Consider the following 18,716-nt stretch of genomic DNA (forward strand, 5'->3'; position numbering starts at 1 on the left):
GCTCACCTTCTCAGGTGAAGCTGCTCAGCCAAGAAGATTGTTGAGAAGACACCGACGGTCACAAGTGAAGATTAATTAGTTTTACATGTACAGTCATGCAATAGTTGATGAAACTGGATAAAGGTGAATGTGCGTATCATAACTTGTGGGTATCAATCGGGTGGTTCAATACAATTTTAGCTAATAGAAGATTTTCGTTACTCCAGTATCTATATCTTTTGGTTTTGATTTTGGTTCTAGTACTAAATGGATGTGAGATCAATTTGCAAAGAGATTGAAAAGGGAAAGATTGCTAAAACATTACTATATGGCTAATGCTATCGACATTTGTATTTGCAATTGTTTTTTCTTATTTTTAATATTAGATTTATTAGGTCCAAGGCCACGACCAGCATCAAAGTCAGGGTCAAGAACAAGGGTGAATTAGGGGTTAGGGATACGACCAATCAAGATAGGGATAGGGATATCGATAGGGTTGACCTGTCTCAACGCGGTGCAATCAAGGATAATCAAGGCAGGACTAGTACTGGCTTGTCCAGTTAGGATTAAATGTTGATACAAGAATTTTAAGCCTTGGGTAAGGGTCAAGGCTGGAATGGACTTAGCTAAGAACATACATGACCAGATTTAGATTTTGAAAAGCTTGGCTCAGCCCCGTCCCTATTGCAACCCTAAGGAAAATACTTGGTTCATAGAATTTGGATTTGAAATTTGGGATGTGATACATTCGGATTGTCACTTATGTAACCATGATCCACATCTAAATTTGATCCTTCAATGTGAAAATGAGATGTATTACTGAGGTACATCGGCCTTATGAAAGAAACCCTGCCTAAAAGCAAAAGTGACCTTCACATATGTTAATTAACCTTGCAAACATATATTTTTAAAGGTATGTAGTAGACATATTCACTTATTTCATGTATTATTTCAATTAATGACTCAATCAGTAATGTTTAACAAGCTCTTTCAAAGTACAATATAAAAGACTAATCAGTTCCTTTCATCGGATCTGGTTGGTATCTTCATGCTAAAGGGTTGATTAGCTATGGAGATCTCTAGTGTCTCTTGATCCTCAAGTGAACTTTTGTCATTGTTCACAACCTTGCCTTCACTGTAAACATCTGTGCTTTTGCCCCATAATACTGTATAAAGACCCACGATAATGAGGAATGCACCGATCACACTATAAAAAACCAGAAGCAACCTACATTTATTAGTGATTGAAGCAGTAGAAATTATTGGTATGAATAATAATTCTATCTTTTGTTACTCACCTTCCTAGGTGAAGCTGCTCGGCGAAGAAAATTGCTGAGAATACACCGACGATCAGCAGTGACAAGGGAAAGAACATAACAGAAAAAACTGGGCCCTTCACACTGATACACCATGTTTGCAGGTAATACACTAGGGCTGAGCTGACAACTCCCTGTCAGAAATCAAATCTTATGGTTTCAAAACCCTATTATATTCGGAGTCTGGATCTTCAGGATAGAGGTTTGTTCTCTTCTCATACTTCTCCATCATACATTAGGGACGGGCTCACCTTTGAATATTGAGAAAATATATTAAAGATGAGACTCCTGCTAAGCCTCACATAGGCCTTGATTCTAATATATGATGTAGAGGTGTGAAGGAAGCACACAAACCTCAACCCTAACAGTAGAGGATCCGGACTTATGTTACTATAAAATAGGAAATTGACTCACAGCGTAGATGAGGGTATAAAACTGGATATTCGGCTCCAATTTCCACGCCATTGTTTCCCTCTCAAAGATCAGAGCAAGAACAGTACATTCCAAAGAAGTGAAGAAACAAATCAAAGTACTTAATGACAATGGAGCTGGATAGACACTAGAGGTGAGTGCCTGTAGTATGAAAGATGCACTCAAGGCAATAAAGCTGGTCAGGATAAGAAGTGAACCTTTAACCCAGTCCTCTTGCTGGTGCCCTATTGACCCATGAGCAGAACTTCTAGTATCATCAATGTAGATTAATGGGACCCTGGTTAAGCTTCTGAAGTGGTACCCTCCGTTCCAGAATATAAAAATCATAGCTCCTCCAATACAAATAAATGTACCATAGACCTTAGCTTTTCCCTTAGCAGTCTTGATTTTCACTTTCTCCAACTTGAAGAGAAGTGCCATGATGAATGTGAAAGCTGGGGTTACATTACTTAAGGCAGTTCCAACAGTAGCAGTAGTGTATCTAAGGCCAATATAGTAGACATTTTGATATATGGTAGTTCCAAGTGTGGAAAGGAAGAAAATCTTGATCAGTATTGGAACTGAAAGAGAAGGGCGTTGTTTCCTGCAACTTATATATAAAGTGTAAGAGTTGAATCCGAGGAACAACTACACAACAAAAGAAAATAAAAAAATTGAACATAGAGACACAAAAGATATTTACGTAGGAAACCCTCAAGGGAGAGAAAACCCCACGGGCCGTCAACAATCCACTAGTTTCAATTGTCAAAAATCAATGACAGGGTGAGGAATTTGAGCTATCAGAAAAATAATTCGAATGCAATTTGGACTTAGCAAGCTCTGTCCGCCAGGGTAGGGGGTGCCGGGGGATGGGGTGGAGTCGCACCGAATCAAACCCACATACATAACATAAATGAGGGAAGCTAACCTTCGAACATATCAGTTTAATTACAGGGTGAACCACCATGAAGAGAAGGAAAAGAAAAAAAGCTAGCGTACCTCTCAAGAAAATAGGCTAAAGGACCTAGCAAGAACATTGCTAGAAGGTGTCTATAAACAAGAAAGACGAATTGACTAAGGCCCTTGCTGAGACAAATCTTTATAAGAATGTAGAATCCACCATAAGCGAACTGTGTCAGCACCATTACAATGTAGGGAGCGCAGATCTTTAAGGCTCCCATTCTCATTGTTTACTTCTTGATTGTTATTGCAAGAAACATTTATAGTTGCGAATAAAAGAGAATGAAAAAAAGAAAGAATAAGATGTGCAAGACCATTCATCCAAAAAAAAAAAAAAGTGCAAGATCAGGCTATGAAAATCTAAGCTACTTCAGCAGAAATTAGGCCAGCGGAGATAAAGTGTTGTCGAGCATCATTGATCTTTAGCCATTAATTATGAATTAGGTGTCTTGTGATTTTATCTGAAACTTTGATAAGACTCAGGTTTGATTGCTACCTCTGTTAGTGCAGGTTTTGTTCTGAAGCTCTAATGTTGCTCCTCCCAGTAAATTGGAATAAGATATGATTCTGGAACATGTAGAATTCTTGACACCTTTGGTCCAACCTTTTCATTTTTGACTCAGATAAGAGGTTAGAGGACACAGCATGCATGTGCCAGAATTTCGAATATGTATTGATGTGATTTGTCTTTAATATATTCGACTTAGTGGAAAAAAAAAGGTGCTTTCGTATCAACCACAAGGTTTGTGACCTGGGTATATTGGCATTAGAACCGATTGCACTTTATAAATCGAATTGAACCAGCCCTTTATGGTTCGAGCTAAATCAAACTGGGGCTTATTAGACGAGGCATATTGACATTAGATCGGATTAGATGGTCATGTAAGTGAGTACTTCTCATTACTTTATGAGATATTAAATTGAAGAAATATTTTTCTTTCGTTTATAGGGAAGAAAGGTAAATTTTAACTATTTGCTATAGAATACACTTGGGTAATCCAAGTAACCTTGAACGGTTTATGACAAGCTCTTTAAAGTAGAAGCACAGAAATCTACTCAGTTTTTTACAGTTGTGATTGGGATGGTCATACTTAAGGGTTGAATAGCTATGGGGATTTCTTGTATTTGATGATGATCAAGTGAACATTTATCGTTCACTACCTTCCCTTCACTGCTACTGTATGTGCTTTTGCCCCATAATACAATATAAAGGCCAATGACAATGAGAAATGCACCGATCAAGCTGCAAGAAACCAGAAACAATCCATACCCATCTGAGATTTGAGGCTGCAGATATCGCAATTAGGAATGATCAATCCATGTTTAGTTTGCTTACCTTCCCAAGTGAAAACTCTCAGCGAAGACAAATACCGAGAGTATGTAGACAATTATCAACTGCAAGGGACAAAACATAGCTGCAAAAACTGGTCCTCTTTCTTTGATACTCCATGTTAGTAGGAAAGCCACTATAGCTGAGTTGATAGTACCCTGCCAAATAAGAAAATATCATTCATGTACTTGCTATCTGATTACTTTACAAGAACTTCCTTACAAGTTACTAAAAGCGCTGTTAAAGAAGAGAAGATTGTGTTGTGTTTGGATATGTCTTTGTATTTTATGGGTCTATATAATTAGAGTATGACCGTACTTGTAATTAAAACAGACTTTCGATCAATTAATTGCACGAGGGGTACGTAGAATTATAATTAAATGGGGATTAGGGTTCTAAGTTTCCTATGAATAGTCTATGTGGGATAACTTAGGAAACAAGTTTAACAAATGATAACACTTTGTAAGGTGAAAAAGTAGTGAGATTCTCAAGAAATAGTGGACTCTCTTTTTATCTTTGGTGGATATAGACAATTTTGCTAAACCATGGAAAATTCCTTGCTGTTGTGTCGTGCTTTTGCTTATATTATTCTTTGTAGTTGTGCATACGTACCCAACAGATTGATGTCTTCTTCTGCTTTCCAACAGAAGCAAAAGTTGAGGATACTAACATATCTACTGTATTTCCACCTGAAGCATAGAAGATAACTCACCGAGTAGACGATGATCAAAAGCTCCATATTCCACTCCACTCTCCACAACGTTGGTTCCCTTACAAGAAAGAGAGCAAGAATAGCAGATTCCAACGAAGCAAAGAAACATATCATTGTGTTCAATGATAATGGAGCTGGATAGACATTTGAAACCAATGCCTGTAGTATGAACGATGCACTCCAGCCAATAAAACTAATTAGAATCAGAAGTGAACCTTTGATCCAGTCCTCTTTGTGGTGCTTTAAAGTTGATCCATGAACTGAGTCTCTGGTGTTGAGCAATGGACTTCTAATGAAGCCTTCAACTTGGTACCCTCCTTTCCAGAAAGTAAAAATCATGGCTCCACCAATTATAAGCAATGTACCATAGGCTTTAGCTTTCCCCTTAGCAGTCTTCATCTTCACTTTCTCCAACCTGAACAGAAGTGCCATGACAAAGGTGAAACCAGGAGTTACATTACCTAAGACACTTGCCACAGTTGGGGAAGTGTACTGGAGACCAACATAGAAGACATTGACACAAATGGTTGTTCCAAATGTCGATAAAATGAAAACCTTGATCATTATAGGGATCGAAAGAGGAGGCCTTTGTTTCCTGCAATCATAAACAGAGCAGAAGGTGTGAGATTGTGTTGACCCCACCATTTCATGCAATGAAGAACAATGAGAACAAGAAAAGAAAGACGAACAATGTTTTATGTGGTTTGGCCTCTACTGTAAAAAACCTAAGTCCACAAGAAAACCCTCATTTTATCAAGTTACCGATGATGATGTTTGATTATCTTTATATAACCAATATAATTGGGAGATAACTCAGAGTTAGAATCAAATGCAATCCATGTGTTTTGTTAATCTCTCCAACAGATTGATGCAAGTGCAATACGAGATAGAGAAGAATGGAATGAGTACTTAATTACCTCTCAAGGAAATAAGCAAAAGGCCCTAGCAAGATCATTGCAAATAGGTATCTGTAAATTGGAAAGACAAATTGATTGAGCCCCTGGTTTAGTGCAATTTTGATGAGAACGGTGAATCCACCATTACCAAGCTGTACCAGCACCATGGCTATGTAAGGAGCGCATATCTTTATGGCCCCCATGCCTTATCTCTAGCTCTTGTTGTTTGAAGAACAAATTTTATAGTTAAAAGAGCCCAACTGAGAAGTCAGATACAAAGGGACTGAATAAGTTCCCCAGATCTTATAGTGGAGAATCAACCTCAGCTATGTGTGAACACATGAGCAGTAAAGAGAGTAAGAGAGAATTTTGCAATAGGCTTATGGTCATATGGAACATTAAACTCATGGAAATTAAGGCTTAAATAGTTGTGAAGTATCAGCTTCAACTTTCTATTGTTAATTGTGGTGTGTAAATGTACGCAAAGGATATTGACTTAGTCACTAAACCGATCGTACCACCAACATGAGCATATACGAAGCCCATTTCTTTATAGTTTACATTCTCTATCTCTTCCCTGTTAATTTCCACCAGACAACAACATCTATGGATGCGAGACAAGCACAAAAGTTAGACAAAGAGTGATAATATGCAATTTATGCACCTAATAAAAGAGATTCTTCAGGCTCAAAAACAAAAAAAAAAATTAGAGTTCCTAGGGCACAAGTTCAAAAGTTCATGCTCCCCTCACATATATATATTATTTATTGGAAGAATTGTATCCCTGAGTTCTGATAAAATGAATCAGAGGTGGGACCCTTAGTGGGCCTCCCATGAGCCCCCTTCTCATGTATGGTGGAGAGGACGGAAGGGAGCATAGACCCCTACCTTGTGGGTGGAGGATAGTTAGGTGCGTGTATTGTGTATATTGGCTAAAAACCATGGGAATGATGAAGAGAGAGAGAGAGAGATGCGTGTGTGTGTGTGTGTGTGTGTGTGAGAGAGAGAGAGAGAGAGAGAGAGAGAGAGAGAGAGAGAGAGAGAGAGAGAGAGAGAGAGAGAGAGAGAGAGAGAGAGAGAGAGAGAGAGAGAGAGAGACCAAAGTTTACATGGTTTGGTTGAATGCGACCGACGCATCCAGAGAGAGAGAGTTCAAGCCCCCCCATGATGGTGGAGAGAGAGAGAAGGTAACATAGACCCCCACCCTGATGGGTGGAGGATACAAACTCAGGAGAGTTCAAGCCCCCTCCTCATGTATGGTGGAGAGGATAGAAGGGAACATAGACCCCCACCCTGATGGGTGGAGGATACAAACTCCGAGTGCAGGTGCGTGTATTGTGTATATTTTCTAGAAACCGTGGGAATGATGGAGATGTGTGTGTGTGAAAGAGTGAGAGAGAGACCAAAGTTTACATGGTTCGGTTGAATTGCAACCTATGTCCACGTGAGAGTTTGAGATGTTTTCATTATGTAATTTAGTTGTGTACATGACTTCTTATATAGAGTCAAAGTCTTTGTTCATCAGTTTTCTAGGACTCTTGTAGTTGTCATCATGTAGATTCCTATGTTACAGTGCTTGTAGAGTTTGGATTTACATGAAGATAAGTATTTGAGATTACATAACATATCAAGCTGGATTTTATAGAAATTGTAATCTACTTCAAACTCTTCATTGGATCAGTTAGAGTCCTTGTGAGTATCATCTGTAGAAACCATCTTGAGTATAATAGTAGGAGTTTGATCAACTTTGGATATCTTAGAAGCAACTCTAGTCGCATAAGCCTGAGAGGAAGTGGTGGCTTGGGTTTTGGGTGGTTTGCCAAAAATATCCCTAATAATATTGAACCGTATCACATGTTTATTTGCCATGTACTATTGTTGGTTTATTTCGAAATTAATTGTCATTATTATGGTGTATGATATATCGTTTTCTTGACTTGAGGGTCGTTATCAATGCAATCATATGTATTGTGAATTTTGGTTAATTCACAATTAATGTCTCTCCAATTATACATGGTTGTATTGGAATTCTAATGTTTGATTATATTTGGGGAAAAAAAAATTCTGCATGGAATTCATTGGCTACTAGAAGAATATTGAAGAATTGTCTTGTGCATTGTATAGTCCACATTGCAACATAGTCAAAAATTTGTATTCAATCTACAATTGATACCCATATAGAAGAATCTATATTAAAAAATAGTCTTTTAAGCATGGGTCCTATTAGTAGAGCATAAACTATGTTGGATCCCTTTAGTGCAATAACTTACATCTAAGTCTCAAAGCAACTAACACTGTTTGAGAAGCGTCAAATTTTCTCGTGAAATAAACAAAGTACCCCTCCACCCACACCTAGCCCCCCACATACCCCCCACACCCACACCTAGTCACCCCACGCCCAGCCTCTTTGCTGGTCCCCACCTTCACCATACCGGGATTTTCCTCAATCTTAAGGGAAAACTCGGCTCTTGTTTTTGTTATGGATCGTAGCTCAACAAGCACCTACTAGGGAGATGTCATTGTTTGTGACATTAGAGTATTAGACAACCTTCTATGTCCACAATAACACTATTGTGTTTACCGCCTTTGTTCATAAAGCCTTCTTTATCGGACATTGCCATTTCTATTTTCTTCCTAGTCAACCAAAGTTGTAGGATCTCTTCGGTGAATGGGAATTAGGATTTTAAAACAGAGAGAAAGGCGAGCGGTTTGAGTTAGTTGAATTGGATGAAATATCTTGGAGTTTGAACTCGAGACCCAATAAAATAGTTATTTGCAAATAGTTAAAATTTGAGAACTTCAAGGGAAGAATTTTAAACCAAAGAAGATAAATCTTGACAATTATGCAAAATAAAAATCCTTCTCCAAGTCCTAAATATAATCTCCTACAATTTCTCTATGAACAGATTTATCATATGTGATGAGCTTTTGGGATTGCTTCCAAGTCCCAAGACAAATTCTTTACATGTTTTATCATATGTATTTCTTTTTCTTTTTCAACTTTCAGATTTTAGAAAGATCAAAGAAGAGAAAAGTGGATTTTTCTCAATTTTTTTCTTGAATATCAATTAATTTGTTCTTCAACCTTTACGTTTTCTATGGACTCTTCTTTTTGAAGATTCATAATCATTAGAAACATCAATTGCCAATCTTCTTTGAGAGTTTTTCAGGGTGAGCCTAAAGAAGGTCAGAATTAGGATTTCTCTCATTAGGTGGAAGGGCACTTTGGTCATTTCACGAATAAATTTAAAATTTCTCAAACAATGTTAGTTGCTTTAGGACCCAAGCATAATTTATTGCATTAAGAGGATCCAACATTAGTTTATGCTCTACTAAGAGGACCCAACGCGTAAAAAACTTGGAAAAATATCTATCTAAAAACTATCCGATGTGTTTGAATCCATCAAAATACTAATAAGATATTATTTGAGTTCATCAGAATATGGTCATATTGTGATATGATAATATTACTGCTAGCTCTATTATGTGTAATCTCACTGAATAGTTTAATGGATTGAATTGAAAATATTGTTTTTTTGCAAAGGCTTTTGACCAATCTCCATCATCAGCCATTTTGTTTTTTTAAACTAAAAAGATTAGCGTTATTAAAAGAGTGAAAGAAAAAAGGGTAAATATCACTTACCTCCCCTCTTATTGGACCAAATGGCAATTGAGCCCTTTTAGTTGGATAATATCACTGGCCTCCCCTCTACCATGGTAAAAGTATCAAACACTTTCCTTATGTTATATATTTTTTTAGTTAAATTTCATTTTTACCATTAAATTTTTTTTCTAAAACATTAAATTACACTTAACTGAAAAGACGTTTTAGTTTAAACCCCCAAATTACCCTCATAGACAATCACACCTCTTTCCATTTGTGAAATACGAACACAAATGCAAAAATCTCAGGTGCTTTAATTGCCTCCTAAAACTCTGACCTGGACAACAACCTATTCATTAACTATTTTCTTAAATCTGAAGGATCAAGTGTAATAGTTTTACCATCATTCTTGAAGGTGTAGGTGTTCTTGAATCCATCATGTTGTGTCTTTCAATCAAACTGCTGCGGTCTTCTTAACAGAATATGACAAGCATCTATAGGGATCATATCACACCATATTTCTTTCCAATGGAAAACTACATAAGTCATCTTTTTGTCACTTTCATCTCATTCCCTTTCTTAAGCCATGATAGCTTATATGGTTGAGGATGATCCACTGTTTTCAGTCTCAACTTTTCCACCATGGTAATAGACACCACATTCTCGTAGCTCCCTCCATCAATAATCATATTGCAGACTTTTCCTTTATTCGTGCACGTTGTATGAAAGATGTTATGCCTAAGCCACAATTCATCATCTGCTACAACAGTGTTTAAAACTCTTCTAATAACTAGGGACTCACCAATATCAGGATAAAGGATCTCTTCCTCATGAATTATCACCCTCTTCTTCGCCATTGGATTCATCAAAGACTAGGGTGTTATCCAAGTTTGGGTTATCAACTAATGTCACAACCTGTCGGTTTGGGCAATCAGCAACAAAATGCCCAATTTCCTGACACTTAAAACATTGCTTGGCTGCAGCTCCTCCCTTTCTAGTTCCACTACTATGACCCTCTTTGGATATTGCAGGTTTAGAATTATCACCCTTAATTGTTGATGGTGTTGAACTTGTTGTAGAATTTTTGTTTGGAAATCTATTATGGAATTTGTTCCTAGAAATATTGCCCTTTCTATTGCACTGTCCAGCTTCCACTTTCAAAGTCAATCTGCACACATCCTCATAAGTCCAATATTGTTGCAACTGAACAACATTTGAGATTTTAGATCGCAGCCTTGCCAAATATTGAACAATAGTCTATTCATCTTCCTCTGCCACATCACACCACAATCACAAGCGATCAAATTCATTAGTATACTGCTTGACTGTGGAGTTTTTCTGCTGAATATTATGATACTCAATGAACGCCTCCTGTTTATAATGAGTGGGAGTTTTTTTTTTTTTTTTTTGTAGCAACTTCTTCATCTTATCCATCTATCTATCTTTGCATTTCCTTCTCTAGCATGTTGCTTCTTAATATGTTCCCACAATATGGAAGCATGTTTTCTCAATTTAATGGCCACTAATTTACCCTTTTGATCCTTGTCAAATTTTTTATATAAAAAACATGTTCTAATTTATGTAACCAATCAATGAACTCATCAGAATGAGCCTTTACCTTCAAAATTATGAATTTTGATCTTCATTCCGAGATTTTGAATTGGGTTTCGTGCTCTTCGATTATGTTCACGATTCGGATTGGCAAAAGGATTGACACTCTCTTCTTCTTCATCAAAGACGTCCTCCAATTCCTCTCCTTCTTCAAAGTGAGATTGGACACTCAAACTTGGCCTGCAGAAGTTGTCGTTTCAAATCTTGGATCTGTCTTCTATGCTCTTTGAGTTTTATTCTCGCAGGTCTCTATGAGGTGATTGTTTGTCTGTTGCAGGAATGCTTCCATGTCTCCTACCATGACGAGAATCTTTCTGCCCCTGATCATCGCAATTCTGTTCAGCCATTGGTAGAAGCAACCTAGCGCTCTGATACCAAAATGATGCCAAAGGACAAAGAATCAATGCCAAACAGAAGTATGGATTAAAAATGAAGAACTTTGTCTCTCATAAGTTTCTTCAGAGACAATAATATTCAGCTGCCTCAATTAGACGCACAAAACATGATTTTATAGTGCCAAGAAACCCTAAAACGGAAAAAATACAAAATTATAAAAATGTCACTAAAAACAGTAAAATGCCCAAAACACTCTCAAAACAATCCCGAAACATGAAAAAATGACGTCCATCACTAAAAAGCCGTTAGTTCTTCTTATAATCTTGTTTCGGATCAACATGACAAATTTCATCCCATTCCGACTTCGGGACCTTGAGTTACCCCATGTGCCATCCCATATGCAACAAGAAACATGTATGATGGTGGATCAAGTATCACTTGAGTATAAGTGCCGTGACAAATGTAAAGCTAGGTATAACATTAATTAGGGCACCAGCAACAGTAGGGGAGGTGTAGTCCAAGCCAAGATAGCAGACATTGAGATGCACAGTAGTCCCAAGTGAGGACAAACTGAAAATCTTTATCATCATGGGAAATGAACGAGATGGTCTTTGTTTCCTGCAAATGTTAGCATTGTAGGTATCAGTTATCAGATGCCACCATGAAGATAACCCAGAAGGAAAAGAGCTTACTTCTCAAGGAAATAGCCTAAAGGGCCTAACAAGAGCATGGCAATTAGGTGTCTGTACACTATAAAGACAAGTCGACTGAGTCCATTGTTGAGGGCAATCTTGATGAGGATGTTAGATCCACCATAAGCGAACTGTACCAACACCATGGCCATGTAAAGACCAAATACTCTTAAAGCTTCCATCTTATTTCTTTGTTGCTAAATCAAGAAACATTCATATATAACTGAGACACAGTACAGTAAAACAGCCACCGAAAACACACACAGTAGTAGATATGTATAATAAGAGATCTTGCTAGATCAATAAAGGAAGGATTTAATAATTGTGGGAAATCAGCTTCAACCACTAGTGAATAATGAATGTTTTGATTGTGGTTTTGAGCTGTGGAATTAATTAAAAGTGAGGATATTTATAGTGGAAAGCAGAATCAGAAGAGAAATATGCGACGGAAGTTCAAGATTGAGATGCCCACTCAAGTTCAGTTATGTTAAAATGGAAGCAAGTGGGATCGGTGTTGGCACCTTTTTCCAGTCCTTTCATTCTCTGCAGTCGCAGCTATTGCCACCCCCTCAGCCTCTCTTTCGGTGTGCTTTCTGCTGCGACTCTCCACCATGTCTACATATAATCAATTTGAGTGAAAAGAAAGAAAGAAAAGAAAAACGGTCGAATCATATTTTGAGTGATTGAGATTTAATAGAATTCACGGCATCCAACTAGGGGCACCATAAGTACCCCTATATCAAATGCATTACCCAAACAAAGTCCCGTTGTTTATTTAATTTGTAATTAATTATTTGATGGGAGTCTATCAAGCCCATGAATAGAGCCAATGGGTATTTAAAATAAGGGTAAGTATTACATAATATAAAAAGAGAAAAAGACTATATCAAGCTAATTTCTAAAAAAGGGGCGTCCAAACCGCTCCTCCCGAACAAACGATTGCAACGGACTAGGGAGCGCCTCAATATCCATTCTTTTCTGGCTCAATAAATTGTGTACGGAAATTATATTTTATGTATTTTAATACGATTGATTTGAATAAGCAAAAGAGCAAAACTACGTGAGAGGAACGGGTTTTGTCTTTGTTAAAATCAATAGTAAATTGACTTTTTACAATTAATTTAAAATTTTTATGCCTCCATAAACAAAAACAACTTTGGGATAATTACTATTGGCCCCCTGGACTTTGATTTTATTACTATTGTATCCCCTGTACTTTTCAGAATTACTAATCCAACCTTCAACTTTGTCTATAATTACTATTGCCCCCCTACCGTTAAGTTCCGTTAGTTAACTGATGATGTGGCATCTTTATATTTTTTCAAAAACCCCAAAATACCCTTATACTTATCTCTTTACTTATTTATCCTTTTTTCAAGTTACAATAGTATTATATTAAGAATTAATAATAAAAAATAAAAAATAAAATAAAATAAAAAAAAGAAGAAGAAAAAGAAGAATGTGTTATAAAATAAAGAGAAAATAATTAGATACAAAGAAGAAAGACAAGAGGCCCCCCAACCCCCCCCCCCCGGTGGGCCCCCCCCATTTTTAGAAGGAGCATCTACTCTGATATGGAAATACAATATATGATTCTTGCACACAATAAGATATTCTTGATATGGAAAAATAGATTGCCGCCCAAGATAGAAGGTGCATAGAATGGAAATATTGACTGCCAATATTGTGTAATGAGATGGTTGTGATCTTCACCAATATTGCATCCTGAGGTAATTGAGATCTTCAATTGGAAGTACAATCTCTTTGGGGTGATGGACATCCATAATAAATATTATTTATAACACTCCCCCTTGGATGTCCATCAATAGATAATGTACCTCGTTAAAACCTTACTAAGAAAAACCCGTGGGAAAAAATCTTAGTGAAGGAAAAGAGTATACATATCTAAATAATACGATGGTAGCTGCCTCATTAAAAACCTACCGGAAAACCGGTGGGACAAAACCTTGGTTAAGGGAAAAGAGTGCAAGCACGATTTTACCCCCCGATGATAACATCATTGAGTATCTTTGAATACGTACATTCCATTATCATATACCAACTTCTCAACATCCGAAGTAGGCAACACTTCAATAAATAAACCCGTCAAGTTATCACTTGAACGAATTCAATGAACATATATTTCACCATTTCATTGAAGATCAAGAGTGAAGAAGAATTTCGGTGAAATATGCTCGTTCTATCTTCTTTGATGTATCATCCCTTCAATTGAGCTTTGCATGCAGATAATCTTCATATAATATTGTTTAAATTCCTTCTTCTAGTAGAAGATTGCATGCTTCATGAATGTATTGTATCATTGATCTTAACCAAATATAAAATAACTAACATTCACTTGAAAATAAATAGCATGTTTGAGATCTAGTTTTATGTAGATCGGATAAATATCCCTGCATCTGCAAAACTAGTAAGTTGATATCCACATTCATAAAATAATATCATGTCAATAATTTCTGAATATCCGAAATATATGTTTTATAACATTTCAGTGTCTTCGTATTGGAGAATAAATAAATCTTGTTAATACACTTATAGAAAATGCTACATCCGATTGTGTATTATCAGCAAGATACATTAATGCTCCAATTGTACTAAGATATGGTACTTCAGGACCAAGAAATCTCCACGTTTTCTTGGGGTCGAAATAAATCTTTCTTTATATTGAGCGATCTCACAACCATTGGGGTACTCAATGGATGTATTTTATCTAGATAAAATCTCTTCAAAATATTCTCTATATAAGTTGATTGATGAACGAAAATTTCATTCGTCAAATGCTCAATTTACAAATCAAGACAAAACATTGTCTTTCCAAGATTTTCATTTCAACTTTCTTAAAATAATCTATCGCTTTTGGAAACTCTTAGGAGTTTGATGATATTTAAATCATCATCATATATACTTACTAAAATTAGATCCATATCCTTTAATAAAGGCACAATAATAAATTGGATCATTTTTATGCTTTTCATTTAGTAAATATCCACTAAGGAGATTACCATATATGCCTTGATAATCTTTGAAGCCTTATTGAACAAACTTCCTAGGAATTTTTATATGCTTGGTCATTTTGAATCCTTCAGGATTTTCATATATATTTCACACTCGAGTGAGCCATAGGCTGTAATAATATCCATTAGACGCATGTCAAAATTTTCATATCTTGCCGGATTAATAAGATATCGAAGGTATCCACCACAAGAGAACATGTTTCCATGTAATCAATGTGGGCATCTGCGAAAATTCTTGTGCCATAATTCATGCTTTATATATCACGATTTCATTATTTTTCTCATTTCATTTTTCGCAGAAAACTCAATTGTATCCCACTGGCTTTATACCTTGGGATATTGGACTACGGGTCCAAAAACTTTAATTTTCAAGCGAATTCAATCCGCTTGAATTGCGTCTCTACATTTTGGCCAATCATTTCTTGATTTATATTCATCAACAAATTTATGTTCAAGATCCTCGCCTTGATGTATTATTTCAACAATAGCATAATATGCAAAAATGTTGTCGACAACTTTATCTTTCGGTTCCATCTTTTTCCGCAATGACATAACTAATCGAGATCTCTTCATTATTTTTCGGTCACTGAACCTCTCCGGGGTTTTATAGAAAGTTATGTCTTAGGATCTTCATAATCAATTGTCTCCATATTATGACCATCTTGATCATTTGCTCCTTTCCTTTTCTAGGATTTTATCCTTGGAACCGATTGATCTTCCACGTTTTAAGCGTGATTTAATTTCATTTGCCCGATAGATTGTCCTTCTTGGGACATCAATTCTAATTGGAGCATTTACAGCTGGAATATGAGATTTAGTAACTCTTAGCAGGTCACAAACGCAGTTGATTTATAATATTTATTGCATTATCCTTTGAACTTCAAGTTCAAGTTGCTCGATGCGAGGATCTAATGAGATAATGATAATGCATACAATCAATCTCTTTTTCCAACTGTTTATTCTCTCCCCCTCATGTTGGAAAAACTAATTCATCAAAATAATACTCAAAGCAAGTATTGCATTAAATAAATCTCCTATCCTTGCAATATATTGAATTATATAAGGAGATTTATATCCAACATATATTCCCAAATTTATTTGGGACTCATCTTTGTGCATGTGGTGGAGCAATTGGAACGTAAGCCGTACATCCAAAAATTTTAAGATGAGAAATATTTGGCTTCGACCATAAGCCAATTGTAATAGGGAGAATTTATGACAACCTCTGGCCCGATGCGACAAATGATGCTTTGTTCTCATAAACAATGGTTTAGCAATTAATTGGAGACAATTAATAAATAATTTTACCAAACCATTTGGATATAAACATAGAATAAAGGCTATTCAACTGTGATCTCGGTTGTTATACAATAATCATAAAGCCCGAGATGTAAATTCACCAACATTATCAAGACAAACTGCCTTTATCTTATAATTCATAAATTATGCTCTAATCTCATTATTTGAGCAAACAATCTCGCAAACACCAAATTGCGAGTTCATAATGAACATACATGTGACCACTTTATAGATGCATCTATTAAAATCATATATTATCCGAATGGTCCACATGATGGGTGAATGGGCCCATATATTTCACCCTCTATACGTTTCAAAAACGTAGAATGTTCAATCTCAACTTTAGCTGGTGAATATTTAATAATAATTTTTCTTGAGAACAAGCAATACAAGAAAATTCACTTATTTGAAGAATCTCCGGTTCTTCAATGGATGACAATTGAATTTTCAATAATTTTTCGCATCATACTTGATCCGGGATGGTCCAACCGGTCATGCCAAATAATAAAATTATTGGAATCAATGTTCATTTGATTTACCCAAGCATGTGTTTCAACCATGCGATATACCGATAGTACAATTTGGGAGAAATATCTAATACCTTTGTATAATATTTACTTATACCATTATTTGTAGTCTCAATTTGATAATCATTTTAACAAATAGCTTGAAACTTAATAAGTTTCAAACTTACTACAAAATAATGAATTATTCATAGCCAATTTTATCTCCCAAATAATAATAGATTAGCTTCAGAGCTTCCAATCAATATTGTACTATCGATTTTATATGAACATTGGCTTCCACATCATTAAATAAAAAGAAATATATATATATATATAAAAAATTTTCTCTCAATATAATATCGTCACAAAGATATAAGAGAATATTCACATTCTTCATAAAAAATGAAACAAAATATATTAAAAGATATATAGAAAGTCAATAAAAAAAATTATAGAAAAAAAGATTAAATTTAAGATAAACTAACATATGAGATGAGATTTGAAGAGAAAAGAATTACATAATCAAATCTTCAACTATTATCTTCAAAGAAGTTTACAGCATCTAGATATGTAGTATCCGGAGGCCATCAAAATCATTCCTTTTATAGGCAAAAATTGCTCAAGTATCATGATTTTGGAAAATCTAATTTATCTCCACATTATTTTTATTCTTTAATTAAGGCTTGACAAAGCTTAATTAAATATTGTGGAGTATGACAGATACATGTCTAATGGCTCATACCACATTGTTAACAAATATTATCTTCACTCCTTGAATTGTTATATTGAGAATCCTTATTATTCTCTTATTTATTTCCATAATAATGACGGTAATTATTCCGTCTTTTGTCTCATCATCTTCCACAGTCATGACCATAATTTTAATTTTGCCTCTTTCAGGCATATCATGAATTGTTGCATTCACTGAGGGAATGGAACAGAACCAATAAGACGAGCTTCATGACTTTTCATTAATAGTCCATTATTTTACTCAACCACAAATAGGCATGATATCATTCAGATTATTTCTTAAAACTCCTTACAATATTATATTGTAACAACAAATCAAACTTGAAAATTTGTGGGATATTTTCATGAATAATATTTCTCCTTATAATTTCAAAAGAGAATTAATTAAAAACTACAGAACGAAAAAACAACAGCGAAACGAAATCTGCAACTTCATGTGCATCCAGAACCGTATCATTCACGTCAAATCTCAACCAGGCACAACACAACGAAACCAACCAAGTGCATCTGAGAACGCACTTATTACAGTTCAAATCTGCAACTCATATGCATCCGAGAAAACTGTATTCATTTACAATTTCAAATCTTGCAACCAGGTGCATTTAACAATATGTGGTGCAAAGCTACAACCACTATATACAATAAATAAAACCACAATCGTTAAAGCAACATAATATCTTATTATTTGATTGATTCTTAGATTCAATAAAACACATACCTTTATCATGATGCACTTACATTTCAAGATAGACAAGGTAAACTCCGTTGTTTACAAAAGCGCGAGAAGTCGATCATTCTTTTCACTTTGGAATAGAAAACATAATGATACATAGTATGTGCTCTCTCAAAACGCAATACTTGAGCTGATTCGTTCTTGAGCGAATCGTCCGATAACGTGTTATAAAATAAAGAGAAAATAATTAGATACAAAGAAGAAAGACAAGATGAGTTCAATCGAACTCATTCATTCGATTGAGTGCATTACATATTTATAGTAGAAGGAGCATCTACTCGATATGGAAATACAATATATGATCTTGCACACAATAAGATATTCTTGATATGGAAAAATAGATGCCCCCAAGATAGAAGGTGCATAGAATGGAAATATGAGCCAATATTGTGTAATGAGATGGTTGTGATCTTCACCAATATTGCATCCGAGGTAATTGAGATCTTCAATTGGAAGTACAATCTCTTTGGGGTGATGGACATCCATAATAAATATTATTTATAACAAAAAAAAAAAAAAAAAAAAAAAAAAAAAAAAAAAAAAAAAAAA

At 35.5% G+C, this 18,716-nt stretch overlaps 1 protein-coding gene across 2 annotated transcripts; it reads right to left on the reverse strand.

Moving 5' to 3' along the window:
- Positions 1–953: 953 nt before the first annotated feature.
- LOC149001467 (WAT1-related protein At1g43650-like) lies at positions 954–5,817 on the reverse strand. 2 transcript variants are annotated; one of them, XM_089137202.1, is made up of 6 exons: positions 5,626–5,817; positions 4,709–5,303; positions 4,003–4,154; positions 1,710–2,310; positions 1,278–1,429; positions 954–1,186 (listed from the first exon to the last, which is right to left on the reverse strand). In XM_089137202.1, exons 1-6 carry the CDS (start codon positions 5,805–5,807, stop codon positions 994–996), a joined length of 1,875 nt encoding a protein of 624 aa, XP_088993328.1. In that variant the 5' UTR covers positions 5,808–5,817; the 3' UTR covers positions 954–993. The 2 variants fall into 2 exon arrangements, with proteins under 2 accessions (XP_088993328.1, XP_088993329.1); XM_089137203.1 differs by lacking the exons at positions 954–1,186; positions 1,278–1,429; positions 1,710–2,310 and adding an exon at positions 3,621–3,909.
- Between the last annotated feature and the right edge of the window lie 12,899 nt (positions 5,818–18,716).

This window comes from Hakea prostrata, chromosome 10, assembly GCF_041222555.1.
Source record: "Hakea prostrata isolate BN-2017 chromosome 10, UWA_Hpros_2, whole genome shotgun sequence".
Taxonomy (NCBI): domain Eukaryota; kingdom Viridiplantae; phylum Streptophyta; class Magnoliopsida; order Proteales; family Proteaceae; genus Hakea; species Hakea prostrata.

What these genes read in the sequence shown, in the direction of transcription:
- LOC149001467 (XM_089137202.1), bottom strand. Translation starts at nt 5,807, where the DNA reads ATGGGGGCCATAAAGATATGCGCTCCTTACATAGCCATGGTGCTGGTA. An exon ending in TTTGCTTATTTCCTTGAGAG is followed by an intron (nt 5,304 to 5,625) that starts GTAATTAAGTAC and finishes TTATGATTGCAG; the next exon opens with GAAACAAAGGCCTCCTCTTT. An exon ending in GAGCAGCTTCACCTAGGAAG is followed by an intron (nt 1,187 to 1,277) that starts GTGAGTAACAAA and finishes GGTTTTTTATAG; the next exon opens with TGTGATCGGTGCATTCCTCA.